Here is a 22,347-nt window from a genome sequence, read left to right on the forward strand (position 1 = left end):
ATTACCTCGAACTGGCAACCGGAGTCCAACACCTCCTCCGGGTCCCGCTGGGACACTAGTCGATCTTACTTACACGGCGGACACATCTAATTACAGACAGCAGAGGACTCTAAATACGGCAAGAGAGCAAAAAGCACCTTGATTTTCTACATGTCGCATTTATTGTTTTCCTTACTTTCTTTTGCTCTATATCTGCCTCAAAACTGCAACTACATACTATATGCAAAGCCAGCCCCACTGTCACTATTTGACTTTGTTTAGCGAGTAATAGCCTTCACTCCTGAATAATCCTTCCAGTGCCTAGTCTGTACAGCAATATGGTATATGCTTATTACCACAGTCGGTTAGCTAGTGAAGATACACTATTATTTATGACCTAGACCTGCTAGATAACTCAATGACTGGGATAATCGCTTTAATTGCTTCAATGGCTTTAACAGATATGCACTGTACTACTAGGATAAGACTAATAATTTGTTACACTACTTACTGTGCTCTCAATGCCTATATACCGCATTGAATACAAGCTACGCATATACATTCTGAAGCATACCAAGTTTTGATATAAGCATGTTTAGTCTAGCGGGGTACATCATAGAATGCTACTGTCTAATAGCCTGTTACTCTCACGTTGCGCAGCAGGTTAGCATGCTACAGCAGTTAAATAGTCTGACCGCACTGGATGGGCCCACAATTTAGCACTTGGGGACAGAATCTATGGTACTGTTCAAAGCTTTGCCTCAGTATTGTTTAATGATGTTTCACAGTTACATAAGCGAGACCTTACTATGTTGAAATCATAATCCTAATAACCCCCCCAACAAAATGTGCCTGACTAACGTATGCCACAACCAGTCTTGCAAATGTTTTCCAACTTACCCTGCTGTCACTGATGTGGCGCAACAGGGCTGTATATTATTTCTGTGCACAACATAAATAAAGAATATACATTTTTTTTAATTAAATGTATTTTCAGGGGGCGGGGAATGCCCGCCATGCTGACTGGTCGAGAGGCTCCTGCCTTTTCGATCTGGGCTCACAGCCTTAACCCGAGCCAGAAGGGAACAGCACTGTGCTCGAAATGAAGTTGGCACAACAGCAGGCTGTGAGATCGGGAGCTTTGGGGCCCCACGGGCTATACAAGGCATTGTAACGTGCGGCCCTCTTGGGAGAGAAGTGGGACAGATGGCCGCCGCCTGCTCACTTACCTGACTGCCACATGACTGCTCTCACAGGCCCCTTCCCCCCCCACCCCCCTTTTGGCCAGTGGGGATATCCCGGTCCCCACTGGAGGTTACCGATACGGTCACAAACAAAGCCTGCTCGGGAACTTCAATGCACCAAATCTAAAATGGCCGCCACACTGACTCGCCGGCCAGAGAAATCTCTCAGTGCCTCAAGGGAACTGCGTAAACCCCTGGCCCCAGCAACACATGTACCTAGCATGGCACCGCTACACCGTGGAGGGAGGTCCATTGGCACCGGGCCGCCATTGGCCTAATTCCTGGCGAGGTCTTGATCAGCTGCTCTATTGGGCTGGGAACGCACAAGACACACGTCCACCCACTATTCCACATACAAGCTCAAGACTGGGAGAGGCGAATGGCGCTGCCATACGTGAAGCAGGAAGAGATGGCACAACAGGACCAGCATGGGGCATGGATGAACTGTTCAGTGGCACACTACCTTGTCTTACAGAGACACTCAAATACCTACTCTATTTTGTGTCCGATGCCCAGTGGACATACTCACAAGCTCTCATAGACATGCTCTGGTTGTATTAGTTAAATATATGTTCGGCTGGTTAGCACTTCTTAGTTTTGGTTTCTCTACACTTCTGATCTAAGTTATTTACTTTGTGCAGGAATCTTTCCTTTACACATCACTCCCAGTGGTATACTTGCTACGAGGTGTTTAGGGTGCTGGGAGTTCAGTCCTGTTCTCTTAATTTTATCTATAAAGTGTCTGTTACCCAGTTGAATATTAGCATGTAACGGTTTATTAGCATGTCAGCTTAAATTAATACTTACTCGCATCTCCATGTCTGACTAGTTATACAAGTTATTAAACTAACTGTACGCATCTCTAGTTTAAAAATATATATATATATATATATATATATATATATATATGATACAAAATTACCGGCACTCAAGGATTGAAAATGCTTCAAATCTTCATTTATTTCGAAGACAGAAATCGACGTTTCAGCTCCTCACAGGAGTTTTCATCAGGACACCTGGTGTCCTGATGAAAGCTCCTGTGAGGAGCTGAAACGTTGATTTCTGTCTTCGAAATAAATGAAGATTTGAAGCATTTTCAATCCTTGAGTGCCGGTAATTTTGTATCCTGTATTGTTTAGCCACCAGAGCACCAGGTAAAAATGTTTTCATTATTGAAGTTGGAGTGCAGGGGTTCTCTGGATCTGTATATATATATATATATATATATATATATATATATATATATATATATTTATTTATTTATTTTTTAAGATCTATAAACGGTCATATTTTTTGTTATTTTCGACCAGTTGTCATTTTCTCCAAATAAATGATCAAAATGGCAATATTTTTTTATTTGCAATTTGGGAGAAATGTTAGTTTATAGAATAAAAAAAAAAATGTTCAGTTTACTCAAACACATATAAATAGTAAAACCAGAGAAATTAATATTTAGTTGTGGTCTCTTCATTTCTATCCAGAGCATATATATATATATATATATATATATATATTGTACTCCGCGATGTCACATGAGTAAAACAGTACCCCCCATGTACAGGTTTTATGGTGTTTTGGAAAGTTACAGGGTCAAATGTACCACATTACATTTTTCAGTTTATACAAATTGAAATTTGCCAGACTGGTTATGTTGACTTTGAGACTGTATGGTAGCCCAGGAATGAGAATGACCCTCATGATAGCATACGATTTGCAAAAGTAGACAACCCAAGATATTACAAATGGGGTGTGTCCAGGCTTTTTTAGTAGCCACTTAGTCACCAACATTGGCTAAAGTTAGAGTACTGTGTGTGAAAAATACATATATTAAGGCTTTGCCTGGAATTGTGGGAGGGGCTTATTTACCTTTTTAAAGAGACTCCTCACCTTCACCTGTATTGTTCCTGTTCTAGCGATTTGGATGTGGCTACTTCCGGTCACATGCAAGTCACTATTTTAAACTTACCTGGTCGGTTACCCAGATGGCTGTCACCCCTCAGACTCAATCGACCACAATACTTCTTGACGGAATTGGCCCCCTCTTCACCCCTCTAAGGCTCCAGTTCACTACAGACTGATCCAGAAGCACTCTCCAAACCCAGATGTCGCGCCAAGGTCGCAGTCCCATGACGTAATCTCAGTTTGGGTCTATTCCCTGCTTTGTCCATTCGTATAACTAATTTCGTATATTATTTAGTCTAATTGTATTTGTTTTCAAAACTCCCAAACAGTTTAGCTTCATTCGCGAGCTTTCGGGACTCGTGCAATAATAAGATAACGATTATAGTTCGGCTTATTCGCATGAGCGGCATTCTCATGTTTCTAAATTACTGCCGGATCAGGGGAATGTTTGTCTATTTTTCCAACAAACTCACCCTGTTCGGTTGAATCAATCCAAGGCAGCACGAAAGTCTTATGGCCGCATAAAGTGTTCACGCAGTACATTCAAACACTATTTCACTGCTTCTTAAGAATTATATGGCAATATCTTGTCATTGCATATTTATGTATGGTCATAGGTTTTTATACATGATGATTATGTCTGTCAATTTTCTTGAGTATATGTTAAATTATCTACGGCTTAATCAAATATTAATCCAACAATGCAATCAGGTTATTTGTAGGTGGTTACACTTATCAACTAAGTCACTAAATTCTCGCCTTGGTGTATAATCATAATTATTTTACAAAGTTTAGGCTCCCTATCCTAAATCAACTGCTATTGTGGCTTTTCTAAACTGCTTACCTCAATTTGTGTATAGTATACTCTCTTGCCTATATTACCACGTTATTATGTTCCTTAAATAGGACTACTGTTTTATCTGGAATCTGTCTTCTACGCTCAAGGAGGTTCCAGATCATAGGACATATGTGCCCAGATGACATTATTAACTTTTGTATAATATGTTACGAGGGCCATGTACATACTCCTCGTATATTACATCATATCATTTGATCCCTTATTTAGGACCACTGCTTTCATTTGAATCCGTTTCTTCTTTCAAAGTGGGTCGTGGGTTATAAGATATTTGTATCAAGGGCCATTACTCATACAATGTTTATTTACAGGTTACGGGGTGCTCAGGACTTTAGGGCAACATTACTCATCAAACCACTTATACTACGCTAGTTAGGTATGTCTGTTATAGATTAATTAAATTGGGTCCACAAGCCCGTACAATTTACACATATACGCTACATCAGTGCATCTTTAGGTATTAGGTATCTACTATTTACTGCACAACCTCCTACTTATGGTTGAACCTAACCGCGCTATTTATCCTGTTGGTATACCAGGATAATTATAATTTTACATCACATACCACATCTTCCTACAACTATCTCGTTACCCCCTATAGGTCTCCTCCAATCCCCTTTCTTGTGTTAAACCGCATTAGTGACTTACTTATTCTCAGGTATGTCAATTTACATGTACTTATACGCTACTATACCCTTCTTCCTCTAGTTAGTTTTGTTACTGGCTGACAGGGCACCAGGAGTCCAATAGTTAATGATACTCGGAGGTACTGCACCCATCGGCCCTACGCCTAGTTGGTCACCTCGCATGGTGGCATAGAAAGGGCCTCACCTGTCACTCCCATTATATCTTATGCTTTAAAAGTCAATGTTCGGTGGTCACAAAATCCCCTTGCGCAAACTCATAGATAGAGCCTCTCAATCCGCTTGGCATCTAGTATGGCCTCACCCGTCAACAACCAAGTTTAATTGTTTGACCACTTGGCATTAGCTAGTAAGCCAGTACGTTATAAGGGTATACACTAATTACTTTATGTTATTTAACATGTCTCAACAACAAGAAGGTGTAAAGACCTGTCCTGGCCCAGCACTACTGCTAGGTCTGATACACCTTCACACAGAAGGGACATGGCTAGTCCTACTTCTATTAGATCTTGGATTATCCCTCACATACGGCAACAGCTAGATAACCAAATTAGAGAATCACACATATATAGATATATAGCTATCGCTAAACAGGCTTATAGAAGTGAAGTAACTGCTTACAATTATGTCTAGAATTGGAAACCTGCCCTGTTGTATTATTCTATAAAGCAGGTTTAAATAGCTTGCATGTAAATCTGTGATGCCTGCACAATTAAATGTATTAAAGCTAGTTATGTGGCAGGTATTATTAGTTACATAGCTGAAAAGAGACTTGCATCCATCAAGTTCAGCCTTCCTTACATTTATTTTTGCTGTTGATCCAAAAGAAGGCAAAAAAAAAAAAAAGTTTGAAGAACTCACAATTTTGTAATAAACTAGGAAAAAAATTCCCAAAATGACCCCAAAATGGCAGTCAGATCTATCCTTGGATCGAGCAGCTTTTACCCTACATTGAAAAATGAGATACTTGAATATTCTGTTTTTGCAAGTATGCTTCTAGTTGCTGTTTAAACATCTGTATGGACTCTGATAAAACCACTTCTTCAGGCAGAGAATTCTACATCCTTATTGTTCTTACAGTAAAAAAACCTTTCCTTTGCCTTAGACGAAATAGTCTTTCTTCCAGTCTAAATGCATGACCTCGTGTCCTATGTAAAGAGCGATTTCCACACAATGATTTGTAGACTGCTTACCTCATATAAGCAGTATATGTAAGTGTTACAATTACAAATGACAGTACTTATCACGCTGGTATTCATACTGGGGTTTACTGTTCGTTACTTGGTTAATTTATTCATGGGTTTTAATATACAGTTCTACCAATACAATGCAGCTGTTACTACCACTTCCTTAAGTTGAATCATACAGGTTTATGACCCGTTCTAGCAATCCTTGAGTTCCAATATACAAGATTGTAGTACTGTTTATCCTCCTGTTACAGTAATACTGTATTGAAATGTCATGTGGTGTTAAACTAATATTAGGTATGTTCAGTTGCATTGGTTTACCAGTAAAACATGTATCTGTAAATCATTGCAAATACCATCCAGGTAAAGGCCATTAGCAGGTCTAATACAGGCAGGCTGGTGCATAGCTCCCCTCCCCCCAAAAGCATCTTCACCTGTTTGTCTCTTAAGCCACCTTTTGTTTCTTATCCATTTTCTTAAATGTCTTACCCCCTTTAGTGTATCTTATCCCCTATATTTCCCCTTTGTGTGTCTTACTCCCCCCAGCCCCTTTGTGTGTCTCCTTCTCTCCCAGACCCTTTGTGTCTTTTACTCTTTTCAGCTCATTTGTGTTTCTCTTTCACCACCAGTTCGTCTACTTTCCCCCAGCCCCCTGTGTCTCTTTTCCTCTATTCCAGCCCTTTTGTGTCTCTCTCACCCCCAGTCCCTTTGTATTTCCACCCCAGGGCCTTCCGTGTTTCACTTTCATCCCCAGCCACTCTGTGCATCTTTCTTACTGCAGACCCATCTGTGTGTACTTCTCCCCCCTCATGTCTCTCTGTGTGTCTTTCTCCCCACTCAAGCCCCTTTGTGTGCTACTCTCCCCTCCATGTACCTTAGTGTTCTTTTCTCCTCCTTTCCATGTCCATAAGTGGTCTTCTCCCCTCCCTGTCCCTTGCTCTTCCTGTCCATTAGTGGTCCTCTTCCCTGTCCCCTAGTGTTCCTTTTCCCTTCTCTCCTGTTAGTCTCCCCCACTTAATGTTCCTCTCTCTCCCCCCTAGTGTTCCTCTCCCCTGCCTCTAATTTAGTGGTCTCTCCCCCCGTCCCGTAGTGTTCTTTCGCCCCATCCCTGTCCCATAGTGCCTCCCCCTTCCCACAGTGTTCCTTCCCCCTTCCCCATCCCTTAGTGCCCCTCATGCTCTCACATTAAATGGCATGAGGGTAGAGACTCATGCTCCTACCCGGAACAGCGGATGTCACCCACAAACTTATAGAACAAACCAAATTTCCGCACAAAGTGTTTTCTCTACTCCGATAACCTGACGGACCCTCTACATTTTACACCTCTATTCACGCCCACCTCTATTCACTACACTTACCCCACGAGTCCACGACCCTTTGGGTTAAGATCCGGGAAATACCAAGGAACCCAACACAAATGAAATAGTGGAAAGTTATTTTTCGCACCACACCATTGCGCATAGCACTTTAATTGGTTTATTATTGCTACTTACTTAACGGCCAAAATGTTCATAAGGGCGACAGATCTAACGTACTCAACATGCAGTTATAATTGGAGGTGTTTTAGGTATTTGTACTGGAAGGTTGCATGTCTGATCAATCCTCACATGATATCTATATTGTATTCAGCTTATTAACGATTCACTAGCAATGAATGGCTTTCCTGGATATGTCATTTAATATGTATTTATAACTTTTACTGTGTATTCTGTAAAAAATTGTCATGTCAAACTGCCATATTACTTTTTCTTTTTAGACATGTACCTGTGTTGTGTGGTTTTGTTAGTGTTTCTGTATTTCTAACGAATCCAAATTGTTTTAAGGTGGCAAACAAAGTCCCATTCAACTCTGTCAAACCCTTTCTCTGCTTCTGTTGACAGTAGCATTCATGAGGTTCCATTGTTCTCTGTTTCTTCCAATATGTGTATTATGTTTCTAAGAGTGTTTATTGGAGACCTCCCTGGTATGAATCCTACTTGGTCATTATTAATTAGTTGAGGTATGACTGTTTTTATTCGATCAGCAAGAATAGAGGATAGTATTTTAATATCTGTGTTGATTAATGATATGGGTCTATAGTTGCCAATCAATTCTGTATTTTTATCTGCTTTTGGAATAGGAACAATGTTCGCTCTCAACAGCTCTCCAGGACAGCTTCCAGTTTTCACTATATAGTTAAAAATATTAGTGAGTTCCACTTTTTATTGGTCTTTTGTTATTTTATAAAATTTGTTTGTGAAGCCATCTGGGCCTGGGGCCGCTTTTATTTTAAGCTTCTCTATGGACTTGCTGACCTCTATTTCTGTTATGGGCTTGTTTATCTGCTTTAATTGGTCGGGTGGGATTTTTGGGATACATTTTTGAAGAATTCCTCAATCTCTTTCTCCCTGCCAAATGTTTCTTTTGGTAGGTTATACAAGTTTTGATAAAATCTTTGAAACACTTTGCCTATTTTTTCTGGGGACATTAAATAGGTTTCTTTATATTTTATTTTAGTGATTACTCTTTTTTGTTTCTCTTTTTTTAATTTATTGGACATTAGTGTTTCTGGCTTGTTACCCTTTGAGTACCATTTAGATTGTAGTACTTCTAACTGCTTGGTTTCTTTATTGGTTAGCTGGATATTTATCTGTTTTTCTATTTCTTCAATCTTCCTTGCCATTTGTGTGGAGGGAGTTGTTTTGTTTTGCCTCTTATATTCGCTTAGTGTTATATACAATTTAGAAAGCGTCAGTAATCCTTTTTTATTTACAGTAGCTGCCATTTTTTATCAAATGGCCTCTTACTACGCTTTTATAGGCGCACAAGACCATTATATCAGATGTACCTTTGTTTTTATTCTCTACAAAAAAAATATATGTTATATTCTTAAATTCTTCAACATTTATTTTTGTATGTATTAAGTCTTTCAGGCGCCACTATTTTTAGAATATGTCATAATTATCTTTATATTTCAGCAGAATTGGACTATGGTCTGACCATGCTATATCCTTTATCTCTACCTCGTTTAATAAGATACAGAATGGATACGTTGCCTAAGATAAAATCGTTGCTTGAGTATGAGTTGAATGTTCTAGAGTAGCATGTATAATCCAAGTCTGAAGGGGGGAATATTCTCCATATGTCTCTTAAGTTATGATTATGTAATACGTTTTTGTAATCTGTTTTCCGTTGTTTTCTTACTTATCCTGACATTCTGGCTCTTTCTGTCTTTCAGAGGATCCACTACGCAGTTAAAGTCACCCATAATTAATACCAACCCTTGTTTAATCTGGTCTATTTTCTTAAGCATTGTTGTAATAGATTTTATTGTGGATTAATTTGGTGCATAAATGTTGACTAATGTGAATAATAATTTATTTCACATATTAAAATGATATATAGTCGTTCTGGGTCTAAGTCTTGAAATTTGATTAGTGATACATATTTTGCAAAGATAAATGCTACGCCTATTATTTTTTTTGTTTTCTAGAGCCGCACTTATAATGGTAGGGTATCTTGATGAGTTAATCATATTTTGGTTAGTTCTTGTCCAGTGGGTTTCTTGCAAAGCACATATTTGTACCTGTTATTTTTATCAGGAAGTTTAGAATTATAGACCTTTTGCATGGTGTGTTGATCCCCCGGGCATTTATTGATATCAACTTAAATTGTATTTCCTTATCTGTTTTTGAGGCTCTCTCCCTCCTTGAATTTCCAAAGCATTGTAAAAAATAATAAAAACTTCATTATTGGTGATTACATAAAGATAAGACAGGTTGATCCCAAATAATGGTGTCAACCTAAGACAAATAAGATGTATGGCAAAAAAAAAACGCTACACAGTATCTTGGGTAGTGCATAGCATTCCTGAGATGTAGATCCCACATATCTTGTGGGAAAAGCGTACTGAGGGTAGCAATCTAGAGGGAGTCTACCTAGAAGTGCTGATTCTAAAAGAGAGAAAATACATAAATAATTATATAAGTTAGTGTCCAAACTAAGAATGTGTGATAGAGGAAAATTACCCAAGTACAATTTAGTATTCATATTGAGGGTGTGAGATAGGGATAGGGGGAAGCCTTATGGATCGACCCCACTCCTGCTTATTATAACAATTATTTTAACTAATTATTTTTGTGTCTTAATTTTACAAAAACTTGTGTTATTTCTTAGTCTATCCCGCTTTCCCTTACCACTTTCTTTCTTATCCTTCCTGTGTATATGTGTACCCTTCTTTATAATTATAAATCCATTTGTTTCATGTGCTGCCATATTACTTATCTTTGAATAAAAAGATAATAAATTAAAAAAAAAAAATAATGGGCGATAAGGGGCAAGCTTGACAGATCCCTTTAGTGATCTAAAATGGCTCAGACAGAAATCAAGAGTTAAATATTCTCTCTGAAGGTTGCGAGTACAGAGACACTATTTCCTTAAGAAATGTCCCTTTTCAGTAAGGTGGCTTGCATATAGTCCCAGTTGAAGCGGTCAAACACCTTTTCTGTGTCCAATGCAAGGAGCACACCTTAATGTTTGTTGCAGTTTGCCAGTGGATTAGATTGATGAAATGCCTGGTGTCCTCTCCGACTTGCCTTCCTGGGACAAAACCCGCCTGTTCGTTAGAGACCAAGTCTGGTAGCATACCTTTCAATCTAAATGCTAAAAATTTAGCATTCATTTTGATGTCCGCATTTAAGAGGGATATGGAGCGGAAATTGGCACATTCCTTTGGGGGTTTGCAGGGTTTGGGCAGTGTGACAACATGAACCTCCAGCATTTCTGATGGTTCCCGTCCTGTATCCTTAACATGACTAAATACTTTCGACAGATGGGGAGTGAGCTCTATAGCCAGTTTGACATAGTAATAATTGGACAGTTCATCAGGCCCTGTGGCTTTATGTTTGGGAAATGACAAAATAGCTCTGTGCACCTCCTCCTCTGTAAAAGGTGTGTTCAACAGTTGAATTTGCTAGTGTTTGATTTTTCGGTAGATCTATAGATAGATCTTGTTTAAGGAAATTCTCAATACTATTGTCAGAATTACAAGTTGATCCAGCACACAGTACTGTGTCACACCTAGGACTAAGGATAACGTATAACCGGACCTTAGAATGGCCGGACTTAACATCTCCAAGAATGGTCAAAATACTTGCCACGGTGAGGGACACAGAATCAGACACAAAGATGAGGGAAAGCCAAAAGTCAAGGATACCAGATATCAAGGAAGTCAAAACAAAGCCAAAGTCAAATATTCGAAAATCAAGATCAGGAACACACTCTCCGATAACCATAGGCATGAAACCACGACAGGGTAATGAGCAAGAGGAGAATTGGGTTTAAATACCCCGCCTGTGGATCCGATTGGCTGTAACCAGCCTTTGACACCAAAGGCAATTACCAGGTTTCCATGTGCATGATTGCTGCTCAGCACAAACCCTCCTGTGGATTTGATTGGCCATGACCGGCTTTTGACCCCAAAGGCAATTACCAGGTTTCCATTTGCATGATTGCTGCTTGGCATAACTTTTCCTGTAAGGACGGTAATGTTGCTCAGCACAACATTTCCTGTCAGGACAGTAAATGCCATTAATCACATTTTTATGTGCTCGCTTCATACGTGACAACTATCAGATTTGGGATAGGGCTCCTCAGGATCATTTTAAAGTTATAAAATGTATTCCAGAAGAGTGCTAACTCATTCACTATGTCAGATGTATATTGTGCAGAGTTGATGTAGGGAATCTTTGTTTGACAATATCTAGATCAGGGCTGTCCAACCTGCGCCCCCCCAGATGTTGCTGAACTACAACTCCCATGATTCCCTGGCTATCTGTTTCATTGAAAGAATCATGGGAGTTGTAGTTCAGCAACATCTGGGGGGCCGCAGGTTGGACAGCCCTGATCTAGATGCCTATAGTAAGAGTTTGAGAGCCCGCGTTTGTGTTTATACTTTTTGCAGTGCCAGTGCATTCAGGGCGTTTTGTAAAACCACTATTTTCTTTGTGAGCTGTTTGTTATTTAGGGACTCTAAAAGGTTTAATTCCAATGTGATACTCGCTTTGGCCTCTTCAGATGACTTCCTCCAGAGTGAACTAAATTGGATAAGCATTACTCTAATGATTGACTTATGAGCAAGCCATTGGGCATAGTCAAGTACTTTGTTCTATACTCTAGGAAATCATTTGTTACGACTGCTGATATTTTAGGTAAACATTTTGTGCCGTGTAGTAGTTTAATCTCCATTTACCTCTATACCTGGTCAAGTACAGGGAGTGAAGTGACCACATGACCAGAGCATAATCTGACCAAGATTTTTGGCCAATCTATACCTCCTTGATATTTGTTAAGGTAGGCTTATTTACTAAGCAAATATCTATTTGGATATAGGTCAAGTGTGTAGGGGAAAAATAAGTGTATGCTCTTTCATCTGGAATGGTGGTACGTCATGTGTCATAAAGGTTGTGTACATGTAGTAGGTTGGACAACTAATTAATGTTCTTCAGTTGGTTGCTTGTGCAGTTCCCTTTTGACATCTACATTGGAATTCAAAGTGAGGTTGAAATCTCCACATATTATCTGTATCCTCAATCGCGAGGTAATCTTTTTTAGTAATTGCAAAAAAAGGGTATTTGAGATTCATTTGGTGTGTATAAGGATGCTATTGTCACTTTAGCACCATTTGGAGTACCCATCAAGATTAAAAACCGTCGCAAATTGTCAACATATTCTCAGTTAGTTGGAAATCTACCCCTAGATTTATGTGGTGAGTAGGCAAGGCATGCTTGGGAGTATGTTGTGTCTCCTGAAAGCATATGATCCCAGATTGCGATCTACAGTATCTCAAAAAAGTGAGTACACTATTCAAATTTTTGTAAATATTTTATTATATCTTTTCATGTGACAACACTGAAGAAATTACACTGCTACAATGTAAAGTAGCAAGTGTACAGCCTGTATAACAGTGTAAGTTTGCTGTCCCCTCAAAATAACTCATCCACACATCCATTGTTGTCTAAACCGTTGACAACAAAACTGAGTACACCCCTAAGTGGAAATGTCCAAATTGGGCACAATTAGCCATTTTCCCTCCCTGGTGTCATGTGACTCGTTAGTGTTACAAGGTCTCAGGTGTGAATGGGGAGCAGGTGTGTTAAATTTTAAATTTGGTGTTATCGCTCTCACACTCTCTCACACTGGAAGTTTAACATGGCCCCTCATGGCAAAGAACTCTCTGAGGATCTGAAAAAAATTATTGTTGCTCTACATAAAGATGGCCTAGGCAATAAGAAGATTGCCAAGACCTTGAAACTGAGATGCAGCACGGTGGGCAAGACCATACAGCGGTTTCACAGGACAGGTTTCACTCAGAATAGGCCTCTCCATGGTCGACCAAAGAAGTTGCACGTGCTCAGCGTCATATCCAGAGGTTGTCTTTGGGAAGTAGACGTATGAGTGGATTGCTGCAGAGGTTGAAGGGATGTGGGGTCAGCCTGTCAGTGCTCAGACGATACATGACACACTGCATCAAATTGATCTCCATGGCTGCTGTCCCAGAAAGAAGCCTCTTCTAAAGATGATGCACAAGAAAGCCCGCAAACAGTATGCTGAAGACAAGCAGACTAAGGACATGGATTACTGGAACCATGTCCTGTGGTCCGATGAGACCAAGATAAACTTATTTGGTTCGGTGGGTGTCAAGCGTGTGTGGCGGCAACCTGGTGATGAGTACAAAGACAAGTGTGTCTTCCCTACAGTCAAGCATGGTAGTGTCATGGTCTGGGCCTGCATGAGTGCTGCCGGCACTGGGGAGCTACAGTTCATTGAAGGAACCACAAATGCCAACATGTACTGTGACATACTGAAGCAGAGCATGATCCCCTTTAGAGACTGGGCTGCAGGGCAGTATACCAACATGATAACAACCCCATACACACCTCCAAGACTGTTAAAGAAGCTGAAGGTAAAGGACTGGCCAAGCAAGTCAACTCTATTGAGCATCTGTGTGACATCCTCAAATGGAAGGTGGGGGAGCGCACATCCACCAGCACGGTGGGCAAGACCATAGAGCGGTTTCACACGACAGGATCCACTCAGAACAGGCCTCGCCATGGTCGACCAAAGAAGTTGCACATGCTCAGCATCATATCCAGAGGTTGTCTCTGGGAAATAGACGTATGAGTGCTGCCAGCATTGCTGCGGCGGTTGAAGGGGTGTGGGTGTATGCCTGTCAGTGCTGAGACCATATGCCGCACACTTAATTAAATTGGTCTGTGTGGCGAAACCGACCTCGCCACGTGTCCTTGGAGGGGGCTGCTTGCCCGCCTCTTGCCTTTGGACTATGGCCCTGGGAGATTGGGCCCTTTTACAAAACGTATTCGGCCCTAACAGAGTGCATGTCACTCATTCTGGCCCTTTAAACACAGTGGGGCCATTCGGTACTTGCCCTGTGTGAGCAGTGATACCCCCAGATAGCTATGCCATGGAGCCTATTCATATAATGAAAGACTATGGGAAAGACTTTGGCTCCATGGCAATTAAACTGTATTTGTGTGGTCTGCGTGCCATTCACCTAATAATGTGCACGCAGACCTGAGCTATCTGGGGATATGTAACATGTCTGTGTTTGGTGTAATAAAAGTGACTTTACATATTTTAAAACATAATCCTGTATTTAGGTCCCCACATGTGTAATGGAGTTTTGTCTTTGACCTGGGAGATAATTGGATTACTTCTCCAATTATCTCCAGGGCAGAAGGGAGGAAGCCAGGATGCATTGTGGGGATGTTTTACTTTTACTGTTTGAGCCAGATTAAAATACTGCCAGCCAGGGGGAACAAAAGTTACTTTTACTAACTTTTGAACCCCTGGTCTGATTCATGCCATGTTTCCCTGAATGGATTGATTGTGGATATGTATTTTTATGTGAATGTGATGTATGGTTTTAAAGTTACAGAGTATGTGTGGAAACTGTATTTTTACTGTTTGTAATAATTATGTTAATTGCTTATCTGAGGGGAGGGGATGTGTGGGTTGTACTGTTACTTGATTGGTTGTTTTATGCCTCCCCCTGGGTGTGTCCTGTATGTGCACAACTGTAATAAAAAGCAGGCTGGGTGTTCCAGACCTGAGATTCTGCTTGACCCTCAAACCGATGTGTCGTCTCGTTTTTGGGGGAATTGGATTGTATGCTGACTGCCAGGAGTGTAAGCAGATTGTATGCTTTTCCTGTTCAGCTATTCCAGAGTTCGTGTGTTTCCAGTTCGGGAGTTTCCAGAATTCGTACAGTTTGCAGTTTGGGAGATTGGTGATTGCTGTAGCTGCTGGTCTATGGAAAAGGGGGATATCGCCTAAACTGGGTTTTATCCTCTTGTAAGTGAAACGGTCCGTTACAGTCTGCATGGCTGTCGTCCCAGAAGGAAGCCTCTGCTAAAGATGATGCACAGGAAAGCCCGCAAACAGTTTGCTGAAGACGAGCAGACTAAGAACATGGATTACTGGTACCATGTCCTATGGTCCAATGAGACCAAGATAAACTTATTTGGTTCAGATTTTGTTGAGCGTGTTTGGCGACAACCAGATGAGTACAAAGACAAGTGTGTCTTCCCTACAGTCAAGCATGGTGGTGGGAGTGTCATGGTCTTGGCCTGCATGAGTACTGCTGGCATTGACAAACTACAGTTCATTGAGGGAACCATGAATGCAAACATGTACTGTGACATAACAAGCTAGTAAAATTAGGTGGACAGCGCTAAGAATTATTATAATAAAATCATACATACAAAGGTAGCAGCAGATTTCGCAATTATGTTTCTTACTCTTAAAAAAAAAAGAAATAAAAGTACAATGATAGTGCAGTATGTTATGAATAACATGGTGATAAAGATATATTCCAAATTGGCACTCACGTTTTCCAGAGCTTAAAAAGCTCTATTTTAGGAGCCTGGACAGAACAATCCCTGTCTAAGGATTTATTTTTGCTGGTATCAGATTCCCAAGGTAATGCGGCTCATCATATGAAAAAAATAAGGATGTATACCAATGGTACAGTACATATGTAAAAGTAGGATAAGTAAATATTAGACCTACTTACATTTGCTAGAGCAATGACCTGCTCTAGTGTATGGAGCTTTAGGTTTAACAATCCCCACCTAGGGATATATGTAGATCCAGAACAGCAGAGTGATGGTGAGAGTATAAGGAGCTCAAGAGTGACTGGCTATTACAACAGAATCTTTATTACTAAACAGAATGAATAAAACTATTTAAAAGTGAACTATATAGTAAAAAGAACTATAAATAAAACCAGTCCTTGTAGGCAATCCTTAATCTCCACTCTGCTTAATCTTATCACTTTTTTCACTATATGTACTGTGACATACTGTAGCAGAGCATGATCCCCTCCCTTTGAAGACTGGGCCGCAGGGCACTATTCCAACATGATAACAACCCCAAACACACCTCCAAGATGACCACTGCCTTGCTAAAGAAGCTGAAGGTAAAGATAATGGACTGGCCAAGCATGCCTCCAGACCTAAACCCTATTGAGCATCTGTGGGGCATCCTCAAAAACGGACAGTGAGGCAGCGCAAGGTCTCTAACATCCATAAGCTCCGTGATTTCGTCATGGAGGAGTGGAAGAGGACTCCAGTGGCCACCTGTAAAGCTCTGGTGAACTCCATGCCCATGAGGGTTAAGGCAGTGCTGAAATATAATGGTGGCCACACAAAATATTGACACTTTGGGCCCAATTTGGACATTTCCACTAAGGGGGTTTAGACATTAATGGCTGTGTGTCGAGTTATTTTGAGGGGACAGCAAATTTACACTGTTATACAGGCTGTACACTTACTACTTTACTTTATAGCAGAGTGTCATTTTTTCAGTGTGGTCAAATGAAAACATAATAAAATATTTACAAAAATGTGAAGGATGTACTCAATTTTGTGAGATACTGTATGCATGTCTCGCACAGCTAGGCATCTTTTTGGGGGGGTTGTTTACACCTTTAATATTGAGAGATATAATCTTGCAAGAATCATTTGCCATATAAAGGAAGGAGTGTCATGCTATCTACAAGTATAAGAATTACCAGGCACAATGGGGAGCTTCCTGTAACACCATACTGTGTGTATATAAGAGTAGGTTACCGTGCGGTGTTGGCAGTGAAGCTGTAGATTTGGAGTGTAGGAGGTACATCATTTTGTTCCATAGAGGAGTAATGCGCAGATGTGGGGAACCTACTGGAGTGCAGAAGAGAGACCCGGGGCAGTGTGAGGGGTAAAGAGTCTAGGAAGGAAATAGAAGGAAATAAACAAAAGCATACATTTAACAAAAACATAAGTATATCCAATTCAGCTTTGCAGGGGAAGCACAGACTTTGGCCATCAGAGTTAAGGTTATAAAACCTACCCATGTAATTGGCCTAGACTCTATAGGCATGTGTCTTATACCTTTGCGTATAATAAGAGATTAGGAAATCAAAGAACAGACCTATCAGTACATAAATACTAATGTAGGTGCTTGCCCATAAGATGGATAGATTGTAGGCCATTTTATATTCTCCTTGTTGGTGTGATATATTTTTAAGCCCCTAACTTTAAATTGAAGGTGAGCGTACTACCGTAGTTCTATTTGACTAAGTACGGTGAAATTCGTGAGTGTACCAGAAGGGCCTGACAGTTATCAAAATGTGAAGGATGGCTCAGATTCTCGTGGGGTACATTTGTATAGTAGGAATTCATCACAGCATAGATGTGAGTGCTGATTGTACAGTGTAAGGGTATAGCTTAATTATCCACATGCATGGGGCATAATTACAAGTTTCCTCAATTTTGTGCTTAGCCATTGTAAGGTAGAGCCGTGCTGTGCTTACACTCACATCCAACTATAATTCACTGTAGGATAGCCGGTGAATACCTAATGCGGGTGCAGCTAAAGGGACAGTAAAAAATTACTAGGTTGTTAATCAAGAGTTACGGATAAAGTCAGGGGCCCCAGGCCTTCAAATTTAGCAAATACTAAGCACATGTGCATATACAGTAAAAGTGTCATACAAATACTTATGCGGACAACATGTGCAACAGGCACCTAGGTAACCTCAAGTAACACAATCAAATGCCATTTCAATCATCTCATATACACCTTGGTATGTTTCCTAGGTACCAGCAGACTCTCAATATTGGCAGCATAGGAAACAAATGCATGGAGAGTTCACAGTATTGTATAAGACATCTTATAAGGGATTGCCACTATATCAAAGGCAGCAAACTGAATAACATATATTTTAACAATATGTAAATACTGGGTTGGGGAAACAGTGTAAATTTTTCAATTTTTTTAAATGTTGTGCTTATTCCCAACACTGCGAGCAGTGAAATATAAACATGTACAATTCCTGGTATCGTAAGTATATTTCAATGCAAAGTTATAATACTAGTTCAATAATACTTAAGTGAGCAACATGGCTTCAAGCGTCTGTGGCCCTCTACATGTGGTGCTTCGGTGATCTAGATCATGTTCCTACTGTTCGCCATTCCAGCAGGAGTGATTTAGGTGAAGATCTTCTTGGCGCCTCTTCTCCTTCAACGCAGAATAGACCCCATTCCTTGATCTTGGCAAGAGTTACTTCGGACTCCAGAATCACTATCAATTGGCCTCCATGCCAAACCAATAACTAGATTGGGTATCCCCATCTGTACGAGATATTGTTGTTACATAGCGTCTTCGTAATAGTGATAAATACCCATCTACATGCCTTGGAAGTAGCAGACAGGTCAGCAAAGAGTGATATTAGTATAAGGCACTAGCATGGCTGGGAGTTTTCATGCTGCATTAAAGAGCAGGTTCTTGGAGCGAAAATAATAGTTCCGTGATATGGTATCCCTGAGGGTGTCGGCGGTATAACACTGAGGACGTGGTAGTCTGTGTACCCTGTCCAATTCCCATGCCGTATCCTCAAGATTAGGAACTAGTAGTTTGCACAGGGCTTTGATGTAGTTCTTTAAGGCTTCAGCTGGGATCTTGTCCTCTACGCCGCGGAAAAGGCACGTTGTTGTGCCTTGATCTATCTTCAAGATCGGCCATTTTATGTTTCAGTACAGCGTGATCTTCCTCCAGTTTATGCAACTTTTCCACCACCTTACTGTGTGCTTCACACAGCTCCTCTGTTCTGTTTTCAAGATGTGTCATTCTCCTTCTAAGATGCTTGGAAGGTGACATTTGTGTCTGTGAGTATTTGTCTATCGGCAGGACCCATTTGTAAGCCAATTGTGTCTGTATTTTGTCGCTTTTGCCTCTTACTACATGTGTCTACCTCGGGCGGAAGTCGGCCACGCTCATCCACAATACTCATTTTCACTATGAAATTTCAACTCAATCAAAACATATGTCAAAACTGGAGGAGGAGATTTTTGTTATGTTTTGACAAAGTTTGTATATTTCTTTTATTAACAAAAATGTCTGTTACTGACAGAATTTCTTTGCTAGCAAAACTCATTTCAATCAGGGCAGCTGTTGTAGAATATGAATCGATTCTGCCATCAATGCTTGTATAGTCTTACAGGCATCGCTAATGATAGCTGTAGGAAAGACAAATCTTCTTGTGCACCATGTGAGTTGGTCTATAGAGGACCATAGATCTCATTGTTATACTCAAGCACATGTGGAAAAGTACAACAGAGATGCAAGCTCCTGGCAGATGAAGCACCAGGAGCTGAAGAATGAATGTGACAATATATGTAAGGGAGAGCTTCAAGTAACCATATTCCTTCAGTTGTACACCCAGCAACAGATAGAGCAAGGGCACATGTGTGACATGTCATAATTCCCTTTTATTCCAGAAGTTTAGGATCACTATAGGGTCAGGAACACAAACATGTATTCATGACCCTATAGTGTTAAAAACACCATCTAGCCCCCCTGGGCCCCTCCATAAATATAGCAAAATCTTACTGTATTCAAGCCTGAAGCTGTAACTCTGCATGCTGTTTGCCTCAGCAAAACAAGCAGTCTGCTGACATCATCAGGCTGAGCCATAGGCTTGGCTGAGACTGACAAGGAGGCAGATCAGGGGCAGAGCCAGCATGATTCATACACAGCCCTGGCCAATCAGCATCTCCTCATAGAGATAAATTGAATCAATTAATCTCTATGAGGAAAGTTCAGTGTCTGCATGCAGAAGGAGGAGATACTGAATGTTTGGATGCATTTTAGGCAGCCATGACCCAGGAAGGATCTCGAACAGCTATCTGAGGAGTGGCCAGTGAAGTTATCACTAGGCATGTAATGGAAACACTGCATTTTCTCTGAAGAGACCGTGTTTACAGCAAAAAGCCTGAAGGTAATGATTCTACTTACCAGAACAAATTCAATAAGCTGTAGTAGTTCTGGTGACTATAGTGTCCCTTTAAATGATCTTTGCATAATATGCAAATACCCCTGAATGTGACAAATGCTTTAAGCAATCATAAACAATGTATCAAAAATGTATTTATTAAAAAATACAACAGCCATAAAATGGTAACCACTACTAATGTCTGTTGTGTGACAGGCAGAAAACAAACATATAATTCTGTTAAAGATTCATAAACCATTATTAAAAAGACACCAGGTGAAGGATTGTGATCCGGCAATGTCTGTGCTTATTAAAAGGATTTGCATGATATCATAATACTATGACAGGCATTTCACAAATGCGACTTCATAACTGGTAATAGAAAAACTGGGGAACTAATCAACATAAAGTAAAAATAATGACAAAATGAAGGTCAAAACAGCCAAATTATCAATATAGTGAAGTTTGAGAATATGTACTATTATTATTTGGTCTAAATTTCCAGTAAATTTGGTTTTCAGTTCACAACAATTATCGGTTATGTAAATAATCATCTTAATAGCTTAAATATTTTGGCATATCCATTATTTCCTTTTTGGATTTTGTTTTGCATATATTATCAAAAGTATCATGCTCTGAAAATATGTTGGAGTTTTAAAAAAATATGAAATAACAAAAATGACCAATTTAGCTAGCACAATGTACATATAACATTTCTTCAGGAAATTATATATGCCAACAAATGATGGGAGAATGCCACTGAGATATTCCCATAATCTCTCACCTCTCCAGTCAGCAGGTAGATGATCTCCAGTGTGATATTTAGGAGTCTTTCACTCATCTGACTCTTGTCCTTGGTCATGATCATGTCAATAAAACGTTCTAAGAAAGTGCTCACGTCCTTGGGGAAATAATTGGCTTTGGAATGTATTTGGGTTTTTTGTTTGTTTGTTTTTAATGATCAAAATATCAACCTAAAAAAAAAAAAAAAGAAAAAATGCATAGCTACAATGTATTGCAGAAGGAAACCAAAGATATAGTAAATAGTTAACCGTTATCATGATCAGATATAAAGTTGAAACACTGAGTTCCCTAGCGCACAATTCCAGACCTGTGAGTATAATGCTGTTTATATAACATACTTAAAAGGGTACTATAGGCACCAAAATAACTTTAGCTTAATGAACAGTTTTGATCATGCCCCTGCAGTCTCACTGTTCAGTTTTCTGCCCCTTAGTCACACCTCCCTGTATGTGGCTTACACAGCTTCCTGTAAAGAGTTCTTAGGTTTAAACTTCCTTTATTGCACAGTCTGTATAATCTAGAATTTCTTACCTCCTACTCACTTAATAACCTTCTAAACCCTGCAAAATCCTCCTATGTGATTAAAGGTCAATTTACAGAGCAGGAGATAAAACCTGCTAAAGCAAATTAACATTTGATGGAAAATAAATGTATATATTATTAGCTTTTATTATCACACCCCCAGAATTAAAGTGTCTGTCTTTGTCTTTGAAATGTTTGGATGTATACTTTTGTGTTTCTTCTTTATGAATAGTTCTAGCTGTAAAGTACTGTTAATTTATTTAAAAATACACATTATATATATTATTTAAAATAAAAAAAATAAAAAAATCTGTCAACAAAGAAGTTGCTGTTTAGTGGATAGGTGAGTGCGCTGGATAGAAGAGGGAGAGTAAAAAAAAATAATTATGCAGATTAGAAATACATGAATTCACATGCAAGGGTTCCAGAATATTTATGTGTGTCTATGTGTGTGTGTATATTTGTAGTCGGGGACACTAAGCCGTTGCCTAAACCAACGATCGGGTAAGCCTGAAATAAATGAGGGCCCATCTAGGGAGTGATTGTTAAGGGGAGTCTGGTTGGTATCGGCAAAGATTAGGGGTAGGTCTGACTTTAACTAGGCCGGTTAACGCCTCCCACAACTACAGGCTCCGCCTTAACATTTGTAAATGGGGACATTAAGCCGTACTTGATGTCGAGGTTGTAACCATAGTTGGCAGAGGTGTGAATAAACCAACGATCAGGTAAGCCTGAAATAAATGAGGGCAAAAGGATTTAATCAAGACCCTTTTAATGCTTCTATTATTTACATGACCAGTTCTTTGAATGCTTTCCTGAGTTCTTTCTATGGTTGTGGAATATATTTACTGTAGGTGGCGGATTTCCACCTGCTCAATTTCTGTATGATGTTTGT

General features: G+C 39.9%; 1 protein-coding gene across 2 annotated transcripts in view; it reads right to left on the reverse strand.

Annotated features, from left to right (window-relative positions):
- Positions 1-22,347, reverse strand: part of LOC134575560 (zinc finger protein 566-like) — a 92,228-nt gene that overhangs the window by 46,204 nt on the left and 23,677 nt on the right. For both annotated transcript variants that reach the window (XM_063434857.1, XM_063434856.1), the window contains exon 2: positions 20,911-21,100. In XM_063434857.1, the coding sequence (XP_063290927.1) occupies positions 20,911-20,994 (84 nt within the window). In that variant the 5' untranslated portion in view covers positions 20,995-21,100. The remainder of the gene's footprint in view (positions 1-20,910; positions 21,101-22,347) is intronic.

Source organism: Pelobates fuscus, chromosome 10, assembly GCF_036172605.1.
Source record: "Pelobates fuscus isolate aPelFus1 chromosome 10, aPelFus1.pri, whole genome shotgun sequence".
Taxonomy (NCBI): Eukaryota; Metazoa; Chordata; class Amphibia; order Anura; family Pelobatidae; genus Pelobates; species Pelobates fuscus.